At 43.5% G+C, this 26,629-nt stretch overlaps 2 protein-coding genes and 1 long non-coding RNA gene across 5 annotated transcripts; all 3 read right to left on the bottom strand.

The window, feature by feature from the left end:
• Positions 1 to 822: 822 nt before the first annotated feature.
• Positions 823 to 2,015, bottom strand: LOC110530005. The gene is made up of 2 exons (XR_002474470.2): positions 1,743 to 2,015; positions 823 to 1,610 (listed from the first exon to the last, which is right to left on the bottom strand). It is a non-coding gene; the product is annotated as an uncharacterized LOC110530005 (long non-coding RNA).
• A 4,705-nt stretch (positions 2,016 to 6,720) lies between these two features.
• LOC110530006 (arf-GAP domain and FG repeat-containing protein 1) lies at positions 6,721 to 19,094 on the bottom strand. 2 transcript variants are annotated; one of them, XM_021612756.2, is made up of 12 exons: positions 18,773 to 19,094; positions 16,737 to 16,830; positions 16,262 to 16,377; positions 15,821 to 15,962; positions 11,319 to 11,475; positions 10,864 to 10,971; positions 10,556 to 10,700; positions 10,313 to 10,398; positions 10,151 to 10,219; positions 9,738 to 9,899; positions 8,263 to 8,360; positions 6,721 to 7,968 (listed from the first exon to the last, which is right to left on the bottom strand). In XM_021612756.2, exons 1-12 carry the CDS (start codon positions 18,937 to 18,939, stop codon positions 7,909 to 7,911), a joined length of 1,404 nt encoding a protein of 467 aa, XP_021468431.2. In that variant the 5' UTR covers positions 18,940 to 19,094; the 3' UTR covers positions 6,721 to 7,908. The 2 variants fall into 2 exon arrangements, with proteins under 2 accessions (XP_021468431.2, XP_036841446.1); XM_036985551.1 differs by lacking the exon at positions 10,864 to 10,971.
• An 84-nt stretch (positions 19,095 to 19,178) lies between these two features.
• On the bottom strand, positions 19,179 to 26,404 carry zgc:110269 (probable flap endonuclease 1 homolog). 2 transcript variants are annotated; one of them, XM_021612758.2, is made up of 11 exons: positions 26,184 to 26,404; positions 25,790 to 25,865; positions 25,371 to 25,473; positions 23,952 to 24,006; positions 23,801 to 23,862; positions 23,528 to 23,664; positions 21,515 to 21,575; positions 21,143 to 21,274; positions 20,727 to 20,872; positions 20,318 to 20,462; positions 19,179 to 19,893 (listed from the first exon to the last, which is right to left on the bottom strand). In XM_021612758.2, exons 1-11 carry the CDS (start codon positions 26,263 to 26,265, stop codon positions 19,837 to 19,839), a joined length of 1,056 nt encoding a protein of 351 aa, XP_021468433.1. In that variant the 5' UTR covers positions 26,266 to 26,404; the 3' UTR covers positions 19,179 to 19,836. The 2 variants fall into 2 exon arrangements, with proteins under 2 accessions (XP_021468433.1, XP_021468434.1); XM_021612759.2 differs by lacking the exons at positions 25,790 to 25,865; positions 26,184 to 26,404 and adding an exon at positions 25,597 to 25,783.
• Between the last annotated feature and the right edge of the window lie 225 nt (positions 26,405 to 26,629).

Genomic DNA, 26,629 nt, shown 5'->3' on the forward strand with positions numbered 1-26,629 from the left:
ATGTGAAGTACAAGCGATGGGTAGTGGAGTAGCCGCAGGATGGACAGGTAGATGTTGAGGGTCATGAGGGTGATGCCCACGCCATGGCCCAGAAACACCTGGAAGTCAAAGAGGACCCAGCAAGTCAGGCAGCTGTCAGATCCACATCATAGTTGGAGTCATTGGACATCGCTTAGTGTCTGATTGTCAGGTCACAGCGGTGAAAAACAAATTGGGAATTCACCAAACCCAGGCAATGGTGCCACTGCCAACAACTATGGCTGTCTATCTATGGGAGCCGTGGTTGCTAGCCCTTTGCTTCAGGTAACTGTTATCTTCTCCATCATTCTTCCACCTTTTCTGTCACGTGTCACCCTCTTCATGCATTTATAAATTCTTTATCAACTGCCTACAAATCGATTGGCTTAGTGGAATAAATTGTTCAGTCAACACCTGCCTCTCAGCATAGCAACATTACCATATTTAACAGTAGGTCAAGCAAGTAGGCCTGTGCTATGTGTATGTGAGAGAGAGGACACCCGACCTGCATCAGGAGGGTTAGTGACAGTGAATATCCATAAGTGGAATGGAAGTCAGGCTGAATCACTTTCCCTATTGTTAGCTACTACCATGTACATGTTCATTAATAAATAAATATTGAGGATGTTACAATTATTGGACCTCTTGGTCCTCAAGTTGTTTAGCCTAGATAAGGATATTCAATGGAATATAGGCCTAGGTCATGAGAATGTTTAAAATATTGTGATATTGTAAACATGCATGTACATTTCAAATATACATTTACAAAATAAATGAGGAATAAAGTTATGTTATGGACACAGCTGAGAGGTACAGGGTTTTATCATTTTATTTTCAGAAACATGCACTCCCTGAATCATTCCACCAAATGGTAGTACTGCTCGTGCAATAATGTATAGGACATAAGACTGTCGCACATGTGCAACATAGCAACAGCAGCTAAAAATGCATGTTAACATCTCCAATCATTGCCACAACATCCTTTGCTGCAAGACAACTGACCCTCTTCCAACACAGCCACTGTACTGATTGAAAGATGAAACACAAACAAACATGGATGCTGGGTAGCAGCATCAAATTTCCATCCAAAAGCAGCAGCCTAGTTTGTTAACATAACATTCATTTATCAAACATTCAGCAGTCATCATATTTGTCAAAAATGACTTGTACAGTCTCCATCCGAGACCAATCCCAACCTCTAGTCCTTTTTGCATGGAAACCTCAAGGAATCTATATAGAGTGAAAATATCAACCAAAAAAAATAATTTCAATGAGGTCCCCGAATCAGAGCTCCAGTCCCCTCTTCCGTAACCTGAGTCCCCCTGTGACACACTCTGACCCAGTCACCACACAGCGCCGCATGTCTTTACAGAACTGCTCCGCCTCAGCGTTGCTCGGAACCTGGCTCTATATCAGCAGCGGGGTCTCTGCGCTCCACCACGATGTTATACATCATAGCTCTCTGGGTCTGTACAGAGTTGCTGTTGCTGGCTCCTCTGCCTCCTGCGGCTGATCAGTGTCCGCAGCTTGGCCAACACAGAGCCAAAGTGGCCCCGCACCACTTGCACCCAGAACACCTCCAAACCACATAGCTGACAGACACACAAAGAACAGTGGTTAGGGACAGAGACAAGGGTTTGCGGTCAATCATTCAGTTAAATAATCATCAGGGGTTTAAACCACACAAGCAAAATCTGACAGACGCTCCAGGTAGTACTACTCACTCTAACCGCCCAAAAAAATGAAGTATAAACGCAGAGAACACCATTTCCGTACTTTAGGGTCCATAATGCAATTCTGCAGTAAATGGGCGTGGCTTCACATAATTTGCAGATTTGAAGAAAATATGCAGCCTAAATCCAACGATAGCGGATAAAAATGAATTGCTTTAACTAACAAAATGTTGAGCAATGTAATAAAGTAATTACTTTTCAAATAAGTAACCTTACATGCTATGTTGGCTGACAATTTGTTAGCTAAGCTGTCCTTATGAATCACAAAGCATATCATTACAGCAGTATGTACAGGTATGTTAGCTAGCTAACGTTAGTTGTCTACTCACACATCAAACTTGCCAGTATATTGACTATAAACTAACTACCCAACGTTTATTGACTTGACAATTCCCGTAAATCTTAGCTAAATGGTATAGTCGTTGTACATTCTCAATGGACATTCGGGTAAATTCGCTCTGGCTATCTACTCCGATTTCAGAGCACTCGTCTGAGCTACCAGAGCGCAGAGTAATGAATTTATGAGCGCTCAACACCGGTTGAATATGTCCGGTGTCAGTTAACGTAGGCAAAAAAAGCATTAAATTGTTGCCAGCAACAGGTAGTCACCAACACTCGGGATTACATGAAAACTGCCTAACCAACTCTGATAGGGCGAGTAAAATGGTCACTCCCATTTGTGTCTGGAAGTAGCGAGCAACGTTAGCTTGGGTGCTTGACTGCCGAAGTAAGGTCAGAATGCTCAAATCAACCACACTCCTCGGCTCGAGCATCCAGTGTGCGCTATGAGAGCGAAATGCTCTGAATTTACAAAAGGACACTGACAATGCTCTGAATTTAGAAGCACACTCTGGCACTCCAGATTGGATTTAAGAACACACCCTGAATCGTAAAATGTCTAACTAGTAAAGGGTTATCCTAACTAGCTAAACTCACTGTCAACTGCGTTTCATTTTCAGCAAACCTAACGTGTAAATATTTGTATGAACATAACAAGATTCAACAACTGAGACATAGACTGAACGAGTTCCACAGACATGTGACTAACAGAAATGGAATAATGTGTCCCTGAACAGGGGGGGGGGTAACAGTCAGTATCTGGTGGAATGATACAGCACTCTTCCACCAAGGCACCTACAAGTTCCCGCACATTTGGCTGGTGGCATTGTCATGCTGGAGGGTCATGTCAGGATGAGCCTGCAGGAAGGCTACCACATGACGGAGGAGGATGTCTTCCCTGTAACGCACAGCATTGAGATTGCTTGCAATGACAACAAGCTCAGTCTGATGATGCTGTGACACGCCCCCCCCCCCCCCCCCCAGACCATGACGGACCCTCCACCTCCAAATCGATCCCGCTCCTGAGTACAGGCCTCAGAGTAACTCTAATTCCTTAGACGATAAACGCGAATCCGACCATCACCCCTGGTGAGACAAAACCGCGACTCGTCAGTAAAGAGCACTTTTTGGCAGTCTTGTCTGGTCCAGAGACGGTGGGTTTGTGCCCATAGGCGACGTTGTTGCTGGTGATGTCTGGTGAGGACCTGCCTTACACCAGGCCTACAAGCCCTCAGTCCAGCCTCTCAGCCTATTGCGGACAGTCTGAGCACTGATGGAGAGATTGTGCGTTCCTGGTGTAACTCCTGTACCTGTCCCGCAGGTGTGATGTTCGGATGTTCCGATCCTGTGCAGGTGTTGTTACACGTGGCCTGCCACTGTGAGAACGATCAGCTGTCCGTCCTGTCTCCCTGTAGCACTGTCTTAGGCATCTCACAGTACAGACAATGCAATTTATTTCCCTGGCCACATCTGCAGTCCTCATGCCTCCTTGCAGCATGCCGAAGGCACGTTCACGCAGATGAGCAAAGACCCTGGGCATATTTATTTTGGTGTTTTTCAGAGTCAGTAAAAAGGCCACTAAGGTGTCCTACGTTTTCATAACTGTGACCTTAATTGCCTAATTGGAAGCATGCTTGGGGTCATTGTCCATTTGGAAGACCCACTTGTGATCAAGCTTAAACTTCCTGAATGATGTCTTGAGATGTTGCTTCAATATAGCCACAATCTTCCTGCCTCATGTCGTCACCTATTTTGTGAAGTGCCCCAGTCCCTCCTGCAGCAAAGCACCCACACAATATGATGCTGCCACCCCTGTGCTTCACGGTTGGGATGGTGTTCTTCAGCTTGCACGCCTCCCCCTTTTCCCTCCAAACAAAACAATGGTCATTATGGCCAAGCAGTTCCATTTTTGTTTCATCAGACCAGAGGACAGTTCTCCAAAAAGTACGACCTTTGTCCCCATGGGCAGTTGCAACCCGTAGTCTGGCTTTTTTATGGCTGTTTTGGAGCAGGCTTCTTCCTTGCTGAGCGGCCTTTCAGGTTATGTCGATATAGGACTCGTTTTACTGTGGATATTGATACTTATGGACCCGTTTCCTCCAGCATCTTCACAAGGTCCTTTGCTGTTGTTTTGGGATTGATTTGCACTTTTCGCACCAAAGTACATTCATCTCTAGGAGACAGAACACGTCTCCTTCCTGAACTTTATGATGGCTGCGGCGCTGCCTGACTTAGCCGACCAAGCAGGCGCTGCCTGACTTAGCCGACCAAGCAGGCGCTGCCTGACTTAGCCGACCAAGCAGGCGCTGCCTGACTTAGCCGACCAAGCAGGCGCTGCCTGACTTAGCCGACCAAGCAGGCGCTGCCTGACTTAGCCGACCAAGCAGGCGCTGCCTGACTTAGCCGACCAAGCAGGCGCTGCCTGACTTAGCCGACCAAGCAGGCGCTGCCTGACTTAGCCGACCAAGCAGGCGCTGCCTGACTTAGCCGACCAAGCAGGCGCTGCCTGACTTAGCCGACCAAGCAGGCGCTGCCTGACTTAGCCGACCAAGCAGGCGCTGCCTGACTTAGCCGACCAAGCAGGCGCTGCCTGACTTAGCCGACCAAGCAGGCGCTGCCTGACTTAGCCGACCAAGCAGGCGCTGCCTGACTTAGCCGACCAAGCAGGCGCTGCCTGACTTAGCCGACCAAGCAGGCGCTGCCTGACTTAGCCGACCAAGCAGGCGCTGCCTGACTTAGCCGACCGTAATAGAGTAATTTAATCAGGGGTTGATTGGGTTACAATCAATGCAGTTATTTTTAGCATGGTAATTTGCTTTACTCGAGGGCATAGGCTTATTTCACTACTATCTACCTAGCTAGTAGTGAGCAGGGTGGGCAGTGACCCAGCTAAAAACAAACATTCCCACACCTAAGAGAACATTTCCATCCCTATTCCAGGGGAGGGTCATGTAATTTGTAATTGATGAAAAGTCAATATTTCTCAGTGTTTTCATAATTAGTTGCTTATTGGACTATACAGTAAAATTGGAAAGTTTTCAGACTCCTTCCCTTTTTCACATTTTGTTACGTTACAGCCTTATTCTAAAATGGATTTAAAAAACAAATAATCTCAATCTACACACAATAAATACCCCATAATGACAAAGCGAAAACAGGTTTTTAGATTATTTTGCAAATGTATTAAATAAACTGGACTCAGACCCTTTGCTATGAGATTTGAAATTGATTTCAGATACATCCTGTTTCCTTTGAACATCCTTAGATGTTTATCCAACTTGATTGGAGTCCACCTGTGGTAAATTCAATTGATTGGACATGATTTGGAAAGGCACACTCCTGTCTATATAAGGTCCCACAGTTGACAGTGCATGTCAGAGCAAAAACCAAGCCACGAGGTCGAAGGAATTGTCCGGAGAGCTCCGAGACAGGATAGTGTCAAAGCACAGATCTGGAGAAGGGTACCAAAACATTTCTGCAGCATTGAAGGTCCCCAAGAACACAGTGGCCTCCATCATTCTTAAATGGAAGAAGTTTGGAACCACCAAGACATCTTCCTAGAGCTGTTGTCCTAAACTTAACAATCAGGGGAGATGGGTCAGGGAGGTGACCACAAATTAGAGCTCCAGAGTTCCTCTGTGGAGATGGGAGAACCTTCCAGAAGGACAACTAAATCAGGCATTTATTGTAGAGTGGCCAGACGGAAGCCACTCCTCAGTAAAAGGACTCTCAGACCATGAGAAACAAGATTATCTGGTCTGATGAAACATAGATTAAACTCTTTGGCCTGAATGGCAAGTGTTACATCTGGAGGAAACCTGGTACCATCCCTATGGTGAAGCATGGTGGTGGCAGCATCATGCTGTGGGGATGTTTTTCCAGTGGAAGGGATTGGGAGACTAGTCAGGATTGAGGGAAAGATGAACGGAGCAAAGTAAAGAGAGATCCTTGTGCACCAGAGCACTCAGGGCCTCAGATTGGGGCGAAGGTTCACCTTCCAACAGAACAACAACCACAAGCACACGCCAAGACAACGCAGGAGTGGCTTAGGGACAATCTCTGAACATCCTTGAGTGGCCCAACCAGAGCCCGGACTTCAACCCGATCGAATATCTCTGGAGACCTGAAAATAGCTGCGCAGCGACACTCCCCATCCAACCTGACAGAGCTTGAAAGGATCTGCAGAGAATGGAAGGAACTCACCAAATACAGGTGTGCCAAGCTTGTAGCATCATACACAAGAAGACAATAGGCTGTGTAATCCCTGCCAAAAGGTGCTTCAACATAGGGGTCTGAATACTTATACATTTTCACAAATGTCTAAAAACCTGTTTTTGCTTTGTCATTATGGTGTATTGCGCGTAGATTGAGGGAAAAATGTAATTCATTTTAGAATAAGGTAATAAAATGTGGAAAAAGTCAAGGGGTCTGAATACTTTCCAAATGCCCTGCATATAGGCCTATCACTATCGCAAGGCATATGAACTAACAGGTTATAAAGCAAACAACGCAATGATCACAACACATTTGTAATATGGCTTTTTTTTGGCTTCCCCTGTGATTTTACCCCCGCATCGTTACGTAATGGGGATAGGGAATTCTAAATGAAAACATTTGAATCAAAAGCATATTGTAGTTAAAAATCTTTAATATTTATACATATATTTATATATGTACACATTGACTTACATATTCCTGTAATGGCAAGTAACGTTTAAATTCATTAAAAGTGATTGGGTGCCACAAGTAACCATCTCTCCAAATAAAAACAAACTTCTCAGGTGTTTTTACACACATGCGGGTCAGGTTACATGGAGAGGGCTCGCTGAGAGCACAAGAACCTTTCCTCTCTATTCCCTACTCTCCTTCCCTCTCTTTTTGTGCTGCAGTAGACACCTGCCTGTCATCCAAACGGCTAGTGCTGGAGTCTGGGGTCTCTTTTTTTTTTTCACCAGGCATTTGTTCCCTTTCCAAACGGTCTCAAAACTAGCTAACGTTAGTGTGTTTGGGCTGTTGTTACACTTGGGACTTATCCTAGTAACAAATAAATAAAAAAAAGAGTAAGGGTAAAAGACCTGGGTTGTATTCAAGGTTATTCAACGGTTTTGTAAACCGCTAGGCAAAATGCTGTTGCAACGCCTTGGGATAGCACTATATGGTGTTTTGAGCCTAATAAGAACAGGGCCACGTTCAGTAATAGTGGTAATAATTATGGACCAAATAAAAGTCCCTTTCCCGGATGCCATACCTACAGGCGGAGGCGTCATGCCCATTGAAACCGTTACACATTACATAGTTTATTTTACACGGAATTAAATTATACTGAATTTGACTACCAGTAGCCCCTCAAATAGAATTAGGTGCATATCTCCTCTGCCAGCCTGATAATTCACATAATTCGAGGCAAAAACTCTTCACGTCACCTCAGTTCCCTCCTAGACTTGTATACAACCCTGATTGTTATCCTATAAACACACTGGTACAAACATAGTGGCACATCCATAATGTTGCCCAACCATGTCAAGTCCTTATTATACCTTGTATTTTAATGTGATTACAAATGCCGATATGCACAATAAAGAGCTGTCAAATGAACAAAAAAAATAAATGAATAGAGAATGTATTTAGTCCAAGGGCATCATTCCATGGCAGTCCCAAATCCCATAGTCCTTTATAGTGTCATAAACTAAGCTTTTAATAAAAACTTGAATTCAGAGTTTCAGAACTGTACGTTCACATCACAGGGTGTGACGGAGCCGGTGCATTGAATAGGTGCTGCATGCTGCCCCCTGGTGGTGTTGACGAGGAGATAGGCGCACTACAGGAAGGGGTTGGTGGAAGAGCCTCCAGCAGGGTAGGATCCAGCCGGGGCTCCCGCCTGGTTCAAAACAAATGGTTCATCAATATCGTAAAATAACATCACCATCAGCATGACTTCCAAACTCATCCATGAAGTTAGCAGAGAGAGTGCAGCAGCATGGGTGACCGCCCACATAGGTGTTTTTACATTGGACCCATGCAGAAGTTGCATGTGTATGTAAATTCAGACTTGTATGTGTTATGTCAAAGTGTTTCACACTGGTATGACAAGTATTACTGTTAAAGACCACAATGCGTCCTTCGGTCCCACAACATGATCTGGAAACGCACACACAAGCTTCGAGCTGCTCACCATGAATGGGTTATTGGTCATCCCCGGCCCAGCCATGGGCTGCCCAAAGGGGGTCATGGAGGGCTTGGTCTGCCCGTAGACTGGGTATCCACCAGGGCCTGTCCATGCAGAGAAAAAAAATCTGGCTGAATGGTCTATTTACTATTTAACCTTAGTAATAACTTTTCCATTTTTTTAATTTTTTTTAATAAACCTGGTAAATGTAATAACTTGCTGGTAAACGTAATAAAATGTTGAACGGTAAAGTTGACTTTTTCTGCTAAATTGTAAAGTTATTACGTTAACCGGTGGTTATTACATTAACCGGTGAGTAACAACTTCATGAATAATGTAATAACTTCAACCAAACATGTAATAACATACCAAAATCAATGTTTTGTACTACTACCCTCATTTTGATGTACATACCACCACCTAGTGCCAATCACAACACAAACAACTCATACAGGAATACATAGACACTCACAAGCACACATTGAAATGTACCCACATGCATAGTCTCACTCACTCACTCACACACCACTTTATTTGATCCTTATTAAATCAAGCTTATTATGTTATCCGGTGGTTATTATGTCAGGTCACCAGGACAGTAGCAACTTTATTTCATGAAGCATAACTTCAACTGGTCATGTAATAACAATGTCTGTGTTATTTCCCTCGTTTTTAATGGACATGGACTAGTGCTAAAACCATTAATCCGGCACTCCAGGAAGGCTCAAGCAAACACCCAAAGTATTCGAACGATTTCAAAATCGGTTTGGCCGATCTGGATGGCACCAGGGCAATTGGGTGTCAAATGAACATGCTGAGTAACCTTGCATGAAACCTGAAGACTGCCATTACAAGGTAACACAAGCTAACAACCTTGGCTTCAGTTCAGTAGAGGCTATCAAAGTCATGTGCTGCACAGAACCAACACAGTCAGTAACACCAGCAACCATGCAGCTCAATACAAACTATACTGAACAAAATATAATATTCGTTTATTTGAGAATCAGGTGACGTTCCCCGGACAAACACGGAACTAGACAAAAAAAGGAACCATACAAGACCGCCAGGGGACTATGACAACGTCCTGGCGACCATTTTGTGACGTCCTGGGGACTAATTATTAGCAGGGAACTATTGTAGATGACATGTTTAGATTTAGCAGCAAAAGTTATCTTATCATTCCACAATGTATTACGATTACCAGCAAGCTTTAACATTTACTGGTTTTATTACATAAGAAAAAAATCTAAAATTTATTTCAAACAGAAAAGTTATTACATTTACCGTTGTTACAGGGATACCTGCCAGAAAAACAACCTTTGTTTATAGTGGAGGGCCACAAGAAAATTTGAAACATTTGGTGAGTCAAAACACAATATTTGGTGGGGGGAGGGAGGGGGGAAATCACAGCTTTGAAGTAAAGTCCAAACTATATTGTGTTATGGGTGAAACTACTAAGGAGACGAGGGCACACTACTTACCGTTGGGTTGCTGGGGGTGGTAGGCCCCCGGCTGGGTGTAAGGGCAAGGGGCCTGGCCAGGGAAGGGCTGCTGGAATGTCCCACTGAAACTGGTCGGGAGGCAGTAAGAGGAGGGGTTCCCAAAGCCAGCAGGCATACTCATAGAGCCTGTGCCAAACGAGGCTACGAAACAGGAAGGGCGGAGTGAGTACCACAAACACAGTGGTACACAACCGTACCTTTCAATGTACAGTATCTACTGATATCAAACAATGCTATTTCAGACAAATTGACACGCATTCACTGGCAGAGGCCCAAACATGTCCTTTAAGCATGCTTGTGTTCATACTTCTGACTTCAACCACACACACGTTATGCATGTATTTATGTACTTTCACGTGCTCTCTCTCTCACACACACGGCCGGTGCTATACCATTAGTCTGGAAGGGGTTGGTGGCCATATCCGGGGCGGCGGCAACAAATGGATTATTGGACGGGATGGCTGAAACAGGACATTACATCATGTTTTCATTACATTTGAGGGTCACCCATTTCAGAACTCAATGTTCAGGAATATGTAACACAATCCACTCACCTCCAAAGCCTTGCTGCACATGCATGCTGGGTAATACTGACTGAGTCTGGGCAGGCGAGGTTCCCAACACAGCTCCAAACATATTCCTAGATTCACATAAATACATAACATGAATCAATTTGTTACCGCATTGAATCATAAAAAAAAAACACTTTTTTAGCAAGATCCAGAGGCAGTGTTAGTTTGTGCATATCTAAAACCTATTTTTAGTGCCAAGTTTTTAAAGTGGCGTCTGTCTCTCACCCCTGGACACTGCTCCCTGTGGGGGCCGAAGAGCTCAGCTCGTTGTCCAGCTCAGCAAGAGCAGCGTAGCGGTCCTCTGCTGAAGTGCCCAGCTGGGACGGAGCCGGTGCAGCACCGGCCACCGACGGCACTGGGACACCTCGCCCTACAGAGAGCGAGAGAGACATACACAGGGGTCAATATACACACATGGCAATGGACATGGACACTAACACACAAAAATAAGATAACATGCTGTGCCCCTGTTGGGCTTGGAACAGATATAATGTAAATAAGAGGGAATGTATGAGAATGGGACCCAGGGGTACCTGATGCAAAGGACTGTGAGGGGGGTGAGGTGCTGAAATGTGAAGGTACTCCAGAGTTGCCAAACGCCTCAAAGTTGGCAAAGTCGGCGTTTGAGCTAACCTGAGTCGCTGCAAACCACAGAGGAGGAAACAAAACACTGACAACGTGAGGAATGTGGAAATCATAATGGCATTATGGTACATGGGAGGAGGGGCAGATGACAATGATTTAACACAAACACATTATAATAGCGTGTTAAGTCTTCTTACACTACTTTTTATAACTGATCATTTCCAAGCCCTCAAGATATGATGTTGTCTCATTGAAGACAAACATTTCAAATCAACTCAATACTGGGAAACTCCTGAACTGCCATTTAAGTAAAATTTTCACTTCATTGACATTATTGCACGACTAAGTGGAAATTTGGCTGAAACTGAAGTTAGTTTGAGTGAAGGCCATTCCCACTCATTACCTGACTGGCTCGGGAAATGTGCAAAGTTGGCAAAGTTGGAGTTGCTGGCAGCCTGAGAGGGCGGAGTGGCAAAGATGTCTCCACCCAGGTCAGATAGGAGGTCAAACTTCTTCTCCTGAACTATAGGATAGGCCTGGGAGCGAACCACCACCGGCGACTGGCAGAGAGAGGGAGAGAGAGATGGAAGGGCATGAAGAATGACAGCATGCTTTAAAGAAAAATAACTGGGGACATTGGGTAGCACCCATTGACTTTTAAACTCAGAAAAAAAAGCAACGTCCTCTCACTGTCAACTGCGTTTATTTTCAGCAAACTTAACATGTGTAAATATTTTTATGAACATAACAAGATTCAACAACTGAGGCATAAACTGAACAAGTTCCACAGACATGTGACTAACAGGAATGTAATAGTGTGTCCCTGAACAAAGGGGGGGTTCAAAATCAAAAGTAACAGTATCTGGTGTGGCCACCAGCTGCATTAAGTACTGCAGTTCATCTCCTCCTCATGGACTACACCAGGTTTGCCAGTTCTTGCTGTGAGATGTTACCCCACTCTTCCACCAAGGCACCTGCAAGTTCCCGGACATTTCTGGGGGGAATGGCACTAGCCCTCAGCCTCCGATCCAACAGGTCCCAGACATGCTCAATGGGATTGAGATCCGGGGTCTTTGCTGGTCATGGCAGAACACTGACATTCCTGTCTTGTAGGAAATCACACACAAAACTAGCAGTATGGCTGGTGGCATTGTCAAGTTGGAGGTTCATGTCAGGATGAGCCTGCAGGAAGGGTACCACATGAGGGAGGAGGATGTCTTCCCTGTAACGCACAGTGTTGAGATTGCCTGCAATGACTACAAGCTCAGTCCGATGAGGCTGTGACACACCGCCCCAGACCATGATGGACCCTCCACCTCGATCCCGCTCCAGAGTACAGGCCTCAGTGTAAGGCTCATTCCTTCAATGATAAACGCAAATCGGGCCATCACCCACGGTGAGACAAAACCGTGACTCGTCAGTGGCTGCCACTTTTTGCCAGTCCTGTCTGGTCCAGAGACGGTGGGTTTGTGCCCATATGCGACGTTGTTGCCGGTGATGTCTGGTGAGGACTTGCCTTACAATAGGCCTACAAGCCCTCAGTCCAGCCTCTCTCAGCCTATTGCGGACAGTCTGAGCACTGATGGAGGGATTGTGCGTTCCTGGTGTAACTCGGGCAGTTGTTGTTGCCATCCTGTCCCTTACCCGCTGGTGTGATGTTTGGATGTACCGATCCTGTGCAGGTGTTCTTATACGTGGTCTGCCACTGCGAGGACGATCAGATGTCCGTCCTGTCTCCCTGAAGCTCTGTCTTAGACGTCTCACAGTACGGACATTGCAATGTATTGCCCTGGCCACATCTGCAGTCCTCATGCCTCCTTGCCGCATGCGTAAGGCACGTTCACGCAGATGAGCAGGGACCCTGGGCATCTTTCTTTTAGTGTTATCCAGAGTCAGTAGAAAGGCCTCTTTAGCGTCCTAAGTTTTCATAACTGTGACATTAATTGCCTACCGTCTGTGAGCTGTTAGTGTCTAAACGACCGTTCCACAAGTGCATGTTCAAGCATGGGAAACAGTGTGTAAACCCTTTACAATGAAGATCTGTGAAGTTATTTGGATTTTTACGAATTATCTTTGAAAGACAGGGCCCTGAAAAAGGGACGTTTCTTTTTTCCCCAGAGTTTATAATGACCAGGGTTTAAAAATAAGCAACATTTTAGACCTTTAATAAAGTATCTAAAATTGCTAATGTTGTACTGTAGCTTAGACCCTATTTCACATCATCTGACGTTGTGTTGTACCCACCATCAGTTGAAACTTGCTCTTAAATACAGGGTGGGTTTCATTTCAATCACAGAAATAATAGAATGGACCCATCCCTTCAGACCACTGCAAATTAGCTGGTACAAGTTTAATTTGAATCACTACAACAAAAGATGACCACCGGTCCGACCACCGTCGAATGTCAACACTAGAACCGCTAATGCCAACGGCCACAGATGATTGATTTTGTAAATAAATAAAACAAATTGGGGTAGAAAAAAGCAACGTACTGCTCCTTCCCTTTTCCTAAATGTCTGTATTTTACATTGCTCAGTTGTCAGAAGGTGATTAAAACAAACAGAAGTACAGTACTTTAAGCTTTATCCCAGTTGTTCTCTCTCCACACCTATTTCAAGGTAAATGCGCTGTAGGACGTTGGTACCTAGCCAGGCACTTATGTCTCTCTCTCTCTCCTCACCGAATGAATGACGTAGGTTAAATGGATGCGTGGGTGACAGAAACTGATAATTGTGCACATTACTTCAACTGAATTCAAATTAGGCCTAACTGAATGATAAGGAGGGTGAAGACAAGAGGTTGAATTAATTTAGATTAGTGTAAAATTGGGAGCATAGATATGAGATGACGAGATTGATTCACGCGTAAAGGCACGGTTAAGGGCCCACAGGGCCCGATTACAATCAATAAATGCCTCCTTGTTTTCATATCTTGTCATGAATATATATTTTTATAAATATTTTATGCAATTAATTATTTACATTTGTCTTATGCCTATTTATCAGCATTGGCACTTATGCTTATACTAAATAATTTGACCGTGGCACCCTGAGGGTTCCTATCCTTCTTTTACATTATACACTGCTCAAAAAAATAAAGGGAACACTAAAATAACACATCCTAGATCTGAATGAATGGAATATTCTTATTAAATACTTTTTTCTTTACATAGTTGAATGTGCTGACAACAAAATGGAAATCAAACCAATGGAAATCAAACCCATTGAGATCTGGATTTGGAGTCACACTCAAAATTAAAGTTGAAAACCACACTACAGGCTGATCCAACTTTCATGTAATGTCCTTAAAACAAGTCAAAATGAGGCTCAGTAGTGTGTGTGGCCTCCACGTGCCTGTATGACCTCCCTACAACGCCTGGGCATGCTCCTGATGACGTGGCGGATGGTCTCCTGAGGGATCTCCTCCCAGACCTGGACTAAAGCATCGACCAACTCCTAGACAGTCTGTGGTGCAACGTGGCGTTGGTGGATGGAGCGAGACATGATGTCCCAGATGTGCTCAATTGGATTCAGGTCTGCAGGAACTGCTGACACACTCCAGCCACATGAGGTCTAGCATTGTCTTGCATTAGGAGGAACCCAGGGCCAACCGCACCAGCATATGGTCTCACAAGGGGTCTGAGGATCTCATCTCGGTACCTAATGGCAGTCAGGCTACCTCTGGCGAGCACATGGAGGGCTGTGCGGCCCCCCAAAGAAATGCCACCACACACCATGACTGACCCACCGCCAAACCGGTCATGCTGGAGGATGTTGCAGGCAGCAGAACGTTCTCTACGGCGTCTCCAGACTGTCACGTGCTCAGTGTGAACCTGCTTTCATCTGTGAAGAGCACAGGGTGCCAGTGGCAAATTTGCCAATCTTGGTGTTCTCTGGCAAATGCCAAATGTCCTGCACGGTGTTGGGCTGTAAGCACAACCCCCACCTGAGGACACCGGGCCCTTATACCACCCTCATGGAGTCTGTTTCTGACCGTTTGAGCAGACACATGCACATTTGTGGCCTGCTGGAGGTCATTTTGCAGTGCTCTGGCAGTGCTCCCCCTGTCACTCCTTGCACAAAGGCGGAGGTAGCGGTCCTGCTGCTGGGTTGTTGCCCTCCTACGGCCTCCTCCACGTCTCCTGATGTACTGGCCTGTCTCCTGGTAGCGCCTCCATGCTCTGGACACTACACTGACAGACACAGCAAACCTTCTTGCCACAGCTCGCATTGATGTTCCATCCTGGATGAGCTGTACTACCTGAGCCACTTGTGTGGGTTGTAAACTCCTTCTCATGCTACCACTAGAGTGAAAGCACCGCCAGCATTCAAAAGTGACCAAAACATCAGCCAGGAAGCATAGGAACTGAGAAGTGGTCTGTGGTCCCCACCTGCAGAACCACTCCTTTATTGGGGGTGTCTTGCTAATTGCCTATAATTTCCACCTGTTGTCTATTCCATTTGCACAACAGCATGTGAAATGTATTGTCAATCAGTGTTGCTTCCTAAGTGGACAGTTTGATTTCACAGAAGTGTGATCGACTTGGAGTTACATTGTGTTGTTTAAGTGTTCCCTTTATTTTTTTGAGCAGTGTATTTTCCAGTGATGAGGACATGGATGTATGGTGGGGTATGCAAAATGGGTCAACTTTGAGCACCATTATCTCTTGAATGTTTTGGCATTCAGGTCTAAAAAGCCACTTTCTGTGCACTTCTACAAATACCTATGGAAGTGAAAAAGGGATTGAGTTTAAAAAGTTATTGAATTTACCCTAGACAAAGTTATGATTATTATTTTTTTTGCATCAGCCTAAAATGGATTTCCCCATATGTTAGGAAATGACTCAAAAGCACATTAGCCTGAGATGTACTACGTCATATGTTAGGAAAGAAGATGGGGAAATACCTGACGCGTTGGTGGGGTCTTGTTAAGCTGCAGGGTTCTCAGGGGCTGGACCTCCGGGGTGCTGCCTGTGCTGCTGGCTGAGGTGCCCGACTTGGAAGCCTGGGCTGTGGCTACCGTTCTAGCCTGGTCTGGAGAGACATACCTGTGTGCACACAACCATGAATAAAAATACATCCAGGGGTGGAATCGATGGAGAGTTCCCAAGGTGAAATCATGTTCACATGTAAAAATGGGTTGTTACTTGTTTTTTTAAAGTGAATTCATAAGATTTTACATTGAGAGCTCTGAGTGTGATTTTACATTAATACATCACAATAGAAACTGTGGGATCTGCAAATCAAATGATTCTGCTTTTGAAGATGTTCAGTTCACACAACACAATAGAAAGCAAGTGAGTGAAGTTCAGTGAACAGATGAATGAACCAAAAAGAAGCATCTCACCATCTTTTTTTCTCGTACTTTTCCTGGAGGAATTCTTTTACTTTCTGTGGTTCGTGGAAGTCTGGAACAACCAATGTCCGGTCATTGTACAGCCCCAACCAGATGTGTTTACAAACCTAGAGTAGAGAAAATGTTTGGGGAGAGGGTGTGGCGAGAGAGCGCGAGAGAAAAAGGAATGCCAATAAACTCCCTAGAGAGAAACAAAAAAACCTCAAATAAAGAAAGCAGACATGAGGAGACAGACATGCATAAAGACACTAATCCAGTGTTTTTCCAATGCTGGTCCTAGGGGCCCACAGGGTAAGCAGGATTTTGTTCTAGCCCAATACAAACACATCTGACTCAACTAATCATCAATACCTTTGAATGAATTGGATTTGTTAGTGCTAAACTGGAATAAAAGCCTGCACTCCCTGCAGATCACTAGGGTTGAAGTACACATTTCTTAGTACATTACTTGACCTCATGTCATTACCTCGTTGGTGTGTTTCTGTAGGAATTCGATTTCCTGTTGCGTGAAGGTGGTCATAGAGATGGACTTCACTCTGTGGGGGGGATTCAGCCCTCGTCTAGTTGGGAGTGGAGGGGTATGTATTCGGTGTCATTCAGTTTACAAAGACCAGGCACAACATGACTGCACACTCACAGCTAAACTGTGCATTTACTGACATTCACTGTCAAAAGGGTTGTTCCATTTGATTTCAATCACTTTTTGACCGCCCCCTTTATATTTGAACAAAACTTGTCATATATATTTGCCCATGGTAGAAGTGGCCAGAGAGTGACTTTTTGAACCTGAATGCCAAAACATTTAGGAGATAGAGGTGCTCAAAGTTGCCCCATTTTGCATCAATGTCTTTAACACTGGAAAATATAAACAGGGATGTCAAACTATTTATCCTTTAGCAGCAATTATCAAAAACAACTCATTTTTGCATATGCTTTAACCATATTTTACATAAGCTGAGGTGTTTGTATTGTGCCCGCTATCTGTTGAGACACAGCATACTGTTGAATACAGGGCGGGTGTAATTTCAATCATAGACATTCATAGAATGGATTTCTCTCTTCAGACCACTGCAAATTAGCTGGTACATAATTGAAATTCTAATGTTTACTTCCAATTACTACCACAAAGATGGCCACCAGTCCCCTCAGCGTAGAATGTCAACTTAAATTGAAATATCTATTCTTTTATCTACATTTCTATGATTTCAATAGGTTTCCTATGGAAGATTGACAGTATCATTTAAAACTGATATTCCGCTACCATTTCAAAGATGACATTTCTATTTTATTCACATTTTAGTACACTTATCTGGCAAACCATGACACCCAATAGCATGCTGTTTCAACCAATAGCAGGCCTAACAAACACATCAGATGATGTCAAATAAGGTCTAAGCTACACGTGGGGGAAAAAATAGTTTATGCATTTAGATAATTTATGTTAAAATTAAAAAAAATATATAGATATATAAAAGTTTGACAACCCTGTTTGTGAGCTTTTGAATTATATCAAACTCAAACATGTATATTGTCCAGTGATGAAGACATGGATATTCACTTTGGGAAACTCCATCTCCTATATGTTATGGCATTCATGTCCAAGAGGTCAAAAAGTGATTGAAATCAGATGGCACATCCCAAAAGTGAAAACCACCAGTGAAAGTCATTATATGATTCATAAGGCTATGCATTCATGTGCCTAGCCTTCACATATGACGTGAGATGATCACTTGTGGCATCAATTGTGGTCTTGTCAGAAGTCCTTTCCTATTGTGGTCTCTGAACCATATCATTTGCATTACTTGACCTACTGCCCCATTTCATGTATTCTACAAGACAGTGTCTGTCTGGCACTTATACACTTCCTCTATCTCAGGGATGGAAAACGCCAATCCCTGGGGGCCTGATTTGTGTCACTTTCCCCCCAGCCCTATAACTAACACACCTGATTAAACGGAATTGCATTCTAAACTGAATACCTTGATTAGTTGATTATTGGAGTAAGGTGTTTTAGCAGGAGCTGGAGCAAAAAGTGTGTCAACAATCAGGCCCCCCGAGGACTTGCCCATCCCTGCTCGATCTATACACATATAGGCGTGAGCAACGGATGTCCCAAACTACGCCTACGGTATAGACGAGATGATTGGGAAATAGGTTCGCCGGTGCCGTGACGTGCCGTTTTGACACACTGGTCAAATATTTGCCTTTTATCAGACAAGTACTTTCGGCACAAACAATCCTTTAGTTAGTTGCCAAGCTAGGTATGGAAATGAATATTGACCTTCTAAAGATTGGGAATTGAGACCCCTCCTTACAACAAAGCATGGGCTTGCGACCCAGCCCAACCAATGGCCTCGAGCTAACGTCGGATAGCATTACCTGCTGTGTTGGGGAGCTTGCCAACGTTAGGCTAAACCACCAAAACACATAATAAAGAGCGCAATTTTGCTTTAAAAACAAGCCCACATAAAAACACAACCATAGAATCAACACAGTACTTACAAGATGCCAGAACAGGTGGTACAGACGAAGGAACCCACTGTCATGTTGGCATAAGTCGGGCCGCGCTGGTCGCAATCAAAGCACTTCCTATTCGGGGGTTGGCTAGTCATTTCCCGAAGCATCTTGAGATGCGTCTCCTCTTGCTTTCGCTTCGCACTCGTCGCCATGGTTGAGAAATGGGGCTACTAACGGTGGGAGAAGTTTATCGAGGCCTAGGGAGAGGATGTCTTCGGGGAGGCTTGCCTCGACAGCGGTGGTGGTTCAGACACCTTGCTGAGAGGTCTAGTGGGACGGACACGTTCCTTCTTCGTTGGCATACAGGAGGTGTACCAGACAGCTAACCGGAGAGTGACTGACACCTACCGGTGGGAAGATCTGGTGGGCAGTAATTCGACAACAAATTACATTGATGAATAAAAGTTTAATAGTAAATACCATCATTCTGACATCTTGTGTAAAAAGACAGATACAAGAGATTATCATATTTTGGTCTCTACTTTGACATGATCATGTTTATCAAGATAAGAAAGTCCTTTGCCTCAAATTTGGCACTGTTGAGGGTAGCAGGTGTCCACCAAATAAGCCATGAGCCCATCTGACCTTCCTCCATAGAAATCAATCGGCTCCTGTTTTGGATGAGGGAACAAGCAAGCCAAGGCCCCACAGACAGTGGTTGCACTGTTCTCGCCAATGAGTCTCCGCCTCTGCTCATCCTGTTTACTTGCTCCCTAGGAGTTGCCCTGGTCATGTTCATTAGGGGCACGTTTTTAAAACAGAAAACGAATATGAGCATTACTTATTGGATATGCCCAGGTAGTCTGCCCCCTGTTTCAAGGTGGTGCCTAATGAACACGACCCCGAGGTACTCTCTGTCACAAATCTTTACATAATAAGAATTGGTTTATGCTCAATCGTTAGGAAGTTAATGAAATGTATAGATCAGTTGATCTGCACAGCTCCTTTCTCAGGTAGACCCTCATGAACAAGCACATCCTTTTAACTGTCAGACAGCTGGTTGGTAAGGATGCATTTGCAGTACCACCAGACTCCGTCGGAGGGCAGTGTCACTTTGGCCTCGCTCTCTTTTCTTTGGTGCCAATGGAATCCCCAGTTTCAGACGGCTACAAGTGGAGATAAGGCACAACACACTAACTGAATACATACCAGAAATACACAGGCTAATTTAGGTGTCACATCCCTTCAGTCTAGATTCCAGTCTGTTTCTGCTTTAGCCAACCTGTAATCATGAAATGTTATATTGCCAAACAAGGCAAGGCAACAATGTGACATTGTTACAACAATGTGAAAAGTTAACCTTAGTTGTATTGGATATAGTGGACCAATGTAAAGGGTTGATACAGTATGGGGATCTCCAAAGCCATAAATACCGTAGATATGAAACATTTGGCATCAATGAACAGGCTAATAAAGTCTGATATATAGCCATCTCTATACCAGGCTCTGGGCCTTGAGATATAGAGTTTAGCAGGTACTCCCACCATAAAATAGTGAGGTGTCATAAGTGTCATAGTGGGGTTATATTACCTGTTGCCTTTTCCGTGTAACACGGAAGAAGTCCTCCATGCGAGTTTGTCGGCTCTGTCCTGCTGCCTTGTCCTCCTCCCTCTCCTTCCTCAGGCGTTCACGCTTCTCACTGAACTTCTGCATTCGACCACGTACTCTTTGCTCCCTACATAACACACACACATATATGGAATAATTCCGTTTTAGATTACTGGGCAAGGACATAAAACAACCATGCACTGCAGATATAGAGGACTCGATTTGTGCACACCAGGGGTCTCATATATCAAGCGCCTCAGTTTGACTTTTTTGAACACAATTAATAAGATTACATGGTCAAGGGGAACCTGATCCTACTCTGAGATGCTTGATACATATGGCCCCTGGTCTAATTCCAAAGGTGGTCGGTCATACAGGACCAGAACAGTACTTGATGTGTTTCTCATGGCACAGAAAGTGGACCAGGGCCTCCTCATCTGGCTCAGTCCAGACCAGGTTCGGTAGCTCGGTCAGGGGTGCATCCAAAAACAGCTTGCGGGCATCCTGATACTGCCAGAACAGTGGGACAGGGTGGGTCTGAAGGAGGTTGGGTGTTAGTCTAATTACATGGACAGGAACATAGCATAGAAGGTGAGGTCTGAGATGAAAAATGAAATAATAATTCGTTCATATATGTTATTCATATGTGGAGTGGTAACAAATGACATATCATTTAATATTTTCTTGGTTTACTAGTATATTTTATCCAGACTTATAGATAAGACTTCAGCAAACACATTGGAACCAAAATCTCCAAGACAATTGCATTGCAGTAATATGAACAGTTGTCAGGGAGGGAACATTTACCTTTCTGTTGATGTTCAGCACCACGTTCTCTATGTTCCGGTGCTGCTGGATCAGAGTCAGAGCTCTCTTAGGTCCAAGGCCTGTGATTTTGTCACAGTAGTCACAGCCCAACAAGATACACAGGTCCACAAACTGACATACATTAGGAGGAAAGACAAGGGGTGTTAGCCTAAGAGATTAAATATCACTGAATAGATAGTATGGGAGCATTTTGAGGGTTGAGAGACAGTTGAGAGATTACACTTGAGAGAAAGGTACATGATGTTTATGCCTTACAAGAATGTAGTATGCTTGTACACGATGCCTATGAACATGTAATGAAGGCCTTTGCCTCATTCAATACAAATGCTTTGGGTGGAGGAGGTATCTTACCTCATCATGTGTTATCTTCAAAATGTCTAGCAGCTTGGGCAGAGAGTACTCAATGACTTCGCTGCGAGGAGAATAATAATTTGATTTAGAGACCCAGAGAACTGGTCATTACAATTACAACATCAGTCATCATGTTTTTTTTTGTTTTTTTTGCTAATACTTTGCCACAAAGTGCTTAGAAGTAACCATGGCCTAAAACCTTTTCTATTGGGGGAAACCACAGCAGTATAAACAAACTGTAAATATATGAAACATAAATCCTGTACACTCCAATTAGTATGATATGTTTCATATGATATGTATTACTTTGTAGATGTCCATTATCTATTTTGTATGATTTGTAACACATTACAATTCATTTGATATGTTATGAATTGCAATTTGTACAATATGTTGTGAATCACAATTAGTACATCATGCTACGAATTTTCAGAAATGCAGAATATGTTACGAATTCCAATTTATTGTGGCTAACATTAGCTAAGTGGCTAACGTTAGCTAACCTACGTGTTAGGGGTTAAGGTTAGGGTCAATGTTATGCATGAAACACACCAACAATCTCTGTGCCGATAGGTATTTATCACAGTGGGAGTGTTCCTTCTCTTGCTAGAACAAAAGCAGTACCCGCTGCTTGCAGACCCGGTAGCGCCGAACCTACCGATTCTACTTGTAGAATCGCAATGCTCGTGTCAGTGGCCAACTACTTCACTTTGAGCCAATCAGAGCGCACGAACCCCCACGTGGGGGAGCCAACACTTCATATGCAATGTTGGCTATTGAATAGTAGCTAGCTAAGTGCACAGATGCAATACACACAACACTAAACACTTCCTCCAAACTATCTAACCACTGTAGCTAGTATTGGCATTATAATTAAATCACAATGGATTTGCTAGTTTCCATTAAACAGCTGCCTGCGTTAGCTACTGAGTTAGTGCAGTGTCCTTAGCTGGCTATGTTGCTCTAGCTAGCAAATATGCTAACTTTAGCTAGCTAGCTAAACATTTGGCTATGGGCTGGCACTGACAGTATGGGATTATGGAAAGTGAATTAAATTGTTTCTTCGTCATCTTGCTAGGTAATTATCTAGCTGTGGTCATCTGGTTAGTATCAACAAGGGCTTTCTATAAAATAGCAACATTAGCCAGAGTGTCCATGTCTCCATCCAATTCGCTACACATGTATAACAACTTCTAAATATGTGTATGCGACCTACTCGATTTGACAGCTTGGAATGTAGACCATAAGTAATATGCACAGATATGCAAAGCCAAACAACGCAACTGCCACATTCTGGTTTGGAGTATTTTAACAAGGCCTGATGACTTCCAAGGTCTTTGCTGTGTGAATAAAAAAGACATTGACTGCAGACCCCCTGTTCAGAGGTGCTAAGTACTGTCGGCAGGCAAACGTTTCACTATCCTGCTGGTGTCTTGAGCTTTTATGGTTAAGCTTAGGGTTAAGGTTATGAGTGATGTTAAAGGGTTAAAGTTAGGTTTAGGGGAATTGTTAGCTAGCATGCTAAGTAGTTGCAAAGTAGCTAAAAAGTAGTAAGTAGTTACAACGTTGATAATTAGCTAAAATGTGATGAGATTCGAACATGCAACCTTGTAGTTTCTTGACATTCGCGTTATTTGGGTTGCTAGACATTCATGTTATACACTCACCCATACCAAATCATTGTCTTATGTAACCACTGGGGCGGCAGGTAGCTTAGTGGTTAGAGTGTTGGACTAGTAGCAGAAAGGTTGCAAGATCTAAACCCCGAGCTGACAAGGTAAAAATCTGCCTTTCTGCCCCTGAACAAGGCAGTTAACCCACTGTACCTAGACCATCATTGAAAATAAGAATTTGTTATTTACTTACTTGCTTAGTTAAAAAAAGGTAAAAGAAATACCAAACATAACATATCATACTAATTTGAGTGTCCCTGAAGTACATTTACTATATTACGTCTAGTCTATGAGACCAGGCTGTATAGACATGGTTATGGACTCAAAGGTGCACTCTCACCTGTTTTTCTTGGCATTGAGCTGGCGGATCAGAATGTTTCCACCAAAGGGCAAAGTGTCCATGTCTTCTGATGCTACCGCGTCTACTGTGCCCTGTTTCACCAGGTGGGCACATAGTGCCTCGCCATCTCCTGGAGCCTGGAGAGAGCAAGAGAGTGGAAGGAGAGGGTTCATATGTTATGGTTATGGTGGTTGGTTTTTGTTCAAGACAACTTGGTATAATTAGGGTATGTGTTCAGGGTTAGCATGCTACATAGAGCACTTGCACACTGACCTGGATGATGGGCACACCCATAAGCTTCAGAAGGTGGAGACAGTCCCGTGTCTGAGGGGACACTACAGGTGCCCACAGAGAGGTCAAAAGTAAAATACAGGAAGATGGAAAACTGGTATGCGCTGTGATTGAATTCCAATGTTTCTCTTACCTGCTCCTGAATGACTGGGGGAGCTCCAGCCTGCAACCTGTGCCCTCTTCTCCAACTGAAAGAAAACAGAGAATACAATAAAATTAAATCGTATTGACATGGACTGTAGCAAATTGTACCCTATTCCCTATTTAGTGTAGTGCACTACTTGTGAGGGTATCATTTTTTGAGGTACAGTGCCTTCAGAAAGTATTCATAACCCTTGACTTATTCCACATTTTGTTGTCACAGCCAGAAATTGATTAAATATATTTTTTTCCTCACCCATCTAGACATAATACCCCATAATGACAAAGGGAAAACATGTTTTTCGAAATGCCAGCAATTTTTTTGAAAATGACACCACTGAGTCAATACTCTGTAGAAGCACCTTTACCAGTGATTACAACTGTGAGTCTTTCTGGGTCTCAGAACTTTACAAACCTGAATTGTGCAACATTTGCCATTATTATTTAAAACATTCTTCAAGCTCTATCAAATGGGTTGGTAATTATTGCTAGACAATCATTTTCAGGCCATGCCATAGATTTAAGTAGATTTAAGTCAAAACTGTAACTCGGCCACTCAGTAACATTAACTGTCTTCTTGGTAAGCAGTTCCAGTGTAGATTTGGTGTTGTAGGTTATTATCCTGCTGAAAGGTGAATTCATCTCCCAGTGTCTGGTGGAAAGCAGACTGAACCAGGTTTTCCTCTAGGATGTTGCCTGTGCTTAGCTCCATTCAGTTTGTTTTTTATCCTGAAAAACTCCACAGTCCTTAACGATTACAAGCATACCCATAACATGATGCAGCCACCATTATGTTTGAAAATTTGGAGAGTGGTACTCAGTAATGTGCTGTATTGGATTACCCCCAAACACAACACTTTCTATACAGGACAAAAGGTGAATTGCTTAGCCACGTTTTTTGCAGCATTACTTTAGTGCCTTGTCGTAAACAGGATGCATATTTTGGAATATTTTTATTCCGAGCTTCCCACTCGGACAATTAAGTTAGTATTTTAGAGTAACTACAATGTTGTTGATCCATCCTAAGTTTTCTTCTAACACAGCCATTAAACTCTGTAACTGTTTAAAAGTCACCATTGATCTCGTGGTGAAATCCCTGAGCATTTTCTGGCAACTGAGCTAGGAAAGATGCCTGTATCTTTGCAGTGACTGGGATGACTACACAATCCAAAGTGTAATCACAAGACATTTCAGCTTTCATTTTTTATTAATTTGGAATTATTTTTTGTAAAACATTGTTTTAACCTTATGGGGTATTGTGTGTAGGCCAGTGACAAACAAATCTCAATTTAATCCATTTTGAATTCAGGCTCTAACAACAAAATGGGGGAAAAGTCAAGGGGTATGAATACTTTCTGAAGGCACCGTAGGTATCTATGGTCTCAGCTGTAATTCTAAGAGCACCACTAACCACAGCCCTTTTCTCTCCAGGAGGCTTCCCATCGAACACAAACAATGGTTTGATGTCATGCTCCAGGAAGGTTAGCGTTCGAAAGAACAAACCTGTCAAGGGACTAGAGTGAAAGGATGGGAACATGGGATAGAAACAGAAACATGGCCCAGAATTCAGTTAGTTTACACAGGTCTACACATCCCAATAGTCTAAAGTGACTCCCTCTCTTCCTCTAGCTACTTACTTCATCTGCACTGGCTGGAAAGAATTGGACAGATGACAGTAAATAACTGGTAGACATTCACCATATGCTTTCCCCTATCCTGTGATTTTAGATCAGTGCCGATGAAGGAGGGAGAAGCCACATTTGAGGTGCTGTCAACAATGCCAACGGTTGGGTAAGCTTCTCAATTTAGAAGTTAGAAATGACAGCTCACCCCAGTAACCGAAGATTTGGTACTGCAGTGCGGAACTGGTTCAGAACAATGGAGGTGTCCAACGCAATGACCTTTCCTAAAATTGAGACAAAACATTTGTAAAATCTTTGAGTGAACTCAATGAGTAGGAAACATCCAACTGTGCCCATATCTAGTACTGGATTAAACTTGACCAAGCTAGTTTGATAACGTGAATAATGCCTGCCCTGTCTGGTAGAGTCAATGTTGGGGAGACGTCATGTCAATTATTGGGTGGGGCACACTGATGCTCCATAACATTATACATGCTAGGATGAGATAAAGAGCATATGAAGGAGGTCAATGTTGATACTAGTAGCAAACTGCATGCTAGCTAGCTAACGTTAGCCTTAAGTAGCTAAGCATGCAAACTTACCTGTGTAGTCGCAGATCTCTTTGTAAGAAATGGCACCAGGTGCATCGCTACGAATCAAATCTGCCAGTTTTGTAATACCCATTGTGCTTGTCTGACAGTTAGTTATAAAGCCAACAAATTAGATACACAGTTTTGGTGATGCTGTACACCCGGAAACCTGCTTTGTTGTTGCTACACGAATCTACCAATAGGGGCAGGAGGGATCAAACAAATGGAGAGAGCACAGTAAGAGACTATACCTTAAAAAGCCACCCGTAATTTCTTACAGTAAACAATTTACAAACAATCCATTGATATACAGTGAACAAAAATATAAACGCAACATGTAAAGTATGGTCCCATCTTTCCTGATATGAAATATACGATCCCAGAAATGTTCCATATGGACAAAAAGCTTATTTCTCTCAAATGTTGTGCCCAAATATGTTTACATCCCTGTTAGTGAG

This window comes from Oncorhynchus mykiss, chromosome 8, assembly GCF_013265735.2.
Source record: "Oncorhynchus mykiss isolate Arlee chromosome 8, USDA_OmykA_1.1, whole genome shotgun sequence".
NCBI classification, from domain to species: Eukaryota; Metazoa; Chordata; class Actinopteri; order Salmoniformes; family Salmonidae; genus Oncorhynchus; species Oncorhynchus mykiss.

Excerpts from the sequence above, each read along its gene's own strand:
- zgc:110269 (XM_021612758.2), bottom strand. The coding sequence starts at position 26,265 with ATGGGTATTACAAAACTGGCAGATTTGATTCGTAGCGATGCACCTGGT. Across the intron at positions 25,866-26,183 it reads AGAGATCTGCGACTACACAG|GAAAGGTCATTGCGTTGGAC; the intron begins GTAAGTTTGCAT and ends TCTCAATTTTAG. Across the intron at positions 25,474-25,789 it reads CCAAATCTTCGGTTACTGGG|TCCCTTGACAGGTTTGTTCT; the intron begins GTGAGCTGTCAT and ends CTTTCACTCTAG.
- LOC110530006 (XM_021612756.2), bottom strand. The coding sequence starts at position 18,939 with ATGGCGACGAGTGCGAAGCGAAAGCAAGAGGAGACGCATCTCAAGATG. Across the intron at positions 10,701-10,863 it reads CTCACAGTCCTTTGCATCAG|GGCGAGGTGTCCCAGTGCCG; the intron begins GTACCCCTGGGT and ends CGCTCTCTGTAG. Across the intron at positions 9,900-10,150 it reads CAACCCCTTCCAGACTAATG|CCTCGTTTGGCACAGGCTCT; the intron begins GTATAGCACCGG and ends CCTGTTTCGTAG.